The 3058-nt window shown below is 49.4% G+C and overlaps 2 protein-coding genes across 3 annotated transcripts in view; both read left to right on the plus strand.

Annotated features, from left to right (window-relative positions):
• Positions 1 to 441: 441 nt before the first annotated feature.
• On the plus strand, positions 442 to 1939 carry LOC107719041 (msx2-interacting protein-like). The gene is made up of 2 exons (XM_016526345.1): positions 442 to 663; positions 1471 to 1939. The coding sequence occupies exons 1-2, from the start codon at positions 581 to 583 to the stop codon at positions 1793 to 1795; spliced, it is 408 nt and encodes a 135-aa protein (XP_016381831.1). The 5' UTR covers positions 442 to 580; the 3' UTR covers positions 1796 to 1939.
• Positions 1940 to 2599: 660 nt separating this feature from the next.
• The window catches only part of LOC107719036 (msx2-interacting protein-like), a 28433-nt gene continuing 27974 nt past the window's right edge, over positions 2600 to 3058 (plus strand). For both annotated transcript variants that reach the window (XM_016526337.1, XM_016526338.1), the window contains exon 1: positions 2600 to 2966. In XM_016526337.1, the coding sequence (XP_016381823.1) occupies positions 2689 to 2966 (278 nt within the window). In that variant the 5' untranslated portion in view covers positions 2600 to 2688. The remainder of the gene's footprint in view (positions 2967 to 3058) is intronic.

Here is a 3058-nt window from a genome sequence, read left to right on the forward strand (position 1 = left end):
AAGCGGATATCGTTCTCTTTTGGAAGACCAAACAAAGTAGTTTCGCTTTCACAACGAAACACACAGCGTCTTCACGACATGGCAACAACAATACTACAGCGAGAATATAAGTTACGCCTTCTTTCTTTGCGTGAACGTTTGGGCGGCGTTATGCAAATCTTCCCGCATAGTGAGGTAGATATGTGGGGGCGTGTTCGAACGAGCCGTTTTAGGTAGGTGTGGCTAACTCTTAACTTTTATAAAGAATATCTCTTTGGATTTGAGACTTTAGTCTTTGCAACTTTACAGATCTTCTTTATGCACCAAGAGCTTGTAACACTCCAAAGAGAAAGGAAAAAATGAAATCGCATCATATGACCCCTTTAATATACACGTCCAATGTTTTGGCAACATTCATGACGTTTGCGTGGATGACGCAGAGTGACGGTGGCGCGCAGGGTTGCGTGCTCGCCACCGAGGGTTCCGCTCGTGCACGCGCAGGGCCGCGAGATTGTTGTCCTGTCACGCGCTTCACCTCACGGTCGGAGATTAAACGACGCGAAGCCGCTTATGTGCATGAACGGGACGCGGACGACGCAGGATGGTTCGGGAAACCAGACACCTCTGGGTGGGAAATTTACCCGAACATGTTCGCGAGGAGAAGATTGTGGAGCATTTTAAACGGTGAGTTACACAAGAAGTGCAGCTGCGCGCGCAGTGACGCGGCCTCGCGCGGACACAAACCGCCTCAGCGGAAAATCAACGACGAAAGCCGTTCAGAACACCAGGATGAGCCGCAAACACGATCTAGAATTCAGAAACAAGCCGAAACCACCTCCGTTGAGCCGCCGGCTCGCTAACACGGTCAAGTTAAGCAGTTGACTAGTTCACGGTTTGCAGGTTAACGCGTGGAATCTGTGCTAATATTCACAGAAAACGCCCGTGTTCGGTTCACTTCTCCGGAGAAGTCACATAAACACGCTTTCGTGAGGAGAACAGCGAGCGTTTGTGTCCGTGTGCGGTTAGCTCGCTGCTAACGCCGAGTCCGGACGGGAAGAGCCGGTTTAACGGTAGGAACCGATTCTATCCGAAGAAACCGAAACTTGATCGAGGATCTGCAGTTACGTGTAACTTCATTCTGCGATATTTCTTAAGTAAAACGAACTCCTGATGTCCTGTTTCAGTTTAGTGAACTGAATCGCTGTACTGCAGAAAAACCGCTAAACTGGTTTGAAATCGCTTTGAGACTGTAGTGTGAATGGGCTGCGGAGCGCGGGTATAGTCAAATCAGGTTGGCTAAAGAGCATAATAATGTACAAGTAATTAGGTGTCATCCAAACATAAGAAGGTATCTGTTGCTAAGAGTTCAGAAAGTGACTTTTAAAACATCACGCTTCCTCTTATGTTGACCTATAATGTGTTTTTGTGACTGTCGCTCACATGATTCCTGGATGTGCGTGACATTTACAGCGCTTCGTTTCTTCTTCACAGGTATGGCCGGGTGGAGAGCGTCAAGGTCCTGCGCAAGCGCGGCTCCGAGGGCGGCGTGGCGGCCTTCGTAGATTTCGTAGACCTCAAAAGCGCCCAGAAGGCGCACAATGCCGTCAACAAAATGGGGGACAGGGACCTTCGCACAGATTACAATGAGCCGGGTTCAGTTCCCAGTGCCGTACGCGGTCTGGAGGACCCCACCCCCTCTAGCAGTCACGGAAGGGAGGTTGCAGGGTTCTCGAGGAGCGCCGTGGGGCCGGTGTACGGGCCCCCGGTGTCTCTCCACACCAGAGAGGGGCGCTATGAACGCAGACTAGACGGGTAAGTGGACACAGGCTCCCTCTGCACTACAGGGGGACTGTGGTGTCAGATACAGGGGTTCAGGTTGGGTTAAACACAATAGACCAGATTCTAGGGATCCCTCTCCGTTCTGAGGCCTGACTTCCTGCACACGGAATTATTAATCCTTGTCTGTCGTGTAAGAATGAGTGGATTAGATTGGTGTGGGATTACTGTGTGAGCCATAGCCTTCGTCTGAGTTGGATATTACCCACGTGGAGAATATCCCGGTCGGTTTGGATATTACGATGGCTGGCGGAGACGTAACGGGTGAGTTTGGATATTAGGCGTTCGACGAATCTCGGATATTACCCCGCCGCCTTGGATGGCGCTCTTTGGAAGTATGTGCCGATGACGGATTAAACGCAAGGTTTTTAACCGGAACGTAGTTACGCGTTATCGCAAAGCTTTTTGTCCCTTCTCATTTGCCTTGCACGACTATCCCATCACCCATTTGGTCATTGTGCTAACTGTCTGTCATGCCGTGGATGTGTATCACTGCCGTGGATTTAGGAGCGGAGTCACGCGCCGCTGGAGCAAGGAGTAAGTGTGTCAGGGTTCATCATCTCCATCCTCCTTGTCACCGCACGTCATTCTTAGAGACCACGTGACGCCCGCGCTTGGATACCTTTACGAAGCCTCGAAGACCAGAAGACGTCGTCACGGGAAGATTCCCACGGATCTAACCTCATGTTGGATGTATAGGTGTAGATCGAGGCTTTGCTGGATTACCTGATCTCCAGTGGATGTACGAACGCGGTAGAAGAGTCCCACCGCTGCCGTTCTGGGGAACATAATGAGCTGGAATTAAAGTTTTTGTCCCACAGAGATGTGTTTTTGTGTTTTTTGGTGTTAGGATTATTTCACGAGTGTAAAGCTATGTTTTTGTTTTTAGAAGATTTTTTTTTTTGTAATGCGTTCCTTTTTCTAGACTCTTTTTCCTACATTTTCCTGAAGTCTCCTTTAGTGAACCTTGAGATGGATGGCCTGACGCTGACGCGACCCTCTTTGGACGAAGAACCTTTTTGCATAGTGGGACTTTATCGTCCGTTTTTTTCCCCCCAAGCACCGCTTTACGCCATTGCTGTTTTTGGCTCACACAAAATTCCTCCTATATTGTATTGGGAATATTTAGGGTCAGTTACTGCTCTGAAAAGGTTGGTATTGCCCTGCCTTACGCCTCTCTGTGCTTTCTCTCTCTAACCTAGACATGCACCCTGTCTCTTAACCCCTGTTCTTCACTAACCCT

The sequence above is a fragment of the Sinocyclocheilus rhinocerous genome, unplaced genomic scaffold, assembly GCF_001515625.1.
Source record: "Sinocyclocheilus rhinocerous isolate Xijiao unplaced genomic scaffold, SAMN03320098_v1.1 scaffold2648, whole genome shotgun sequence".
NCBI classification, from domain to species: domain Eukaryota; kingdom Metazoa; phylum Chordata; class Actinopteri; order Cypriniformes; family Cyprinidae; genus Sinocyclocheilus; species Sinocyclocheilus rhinocerous.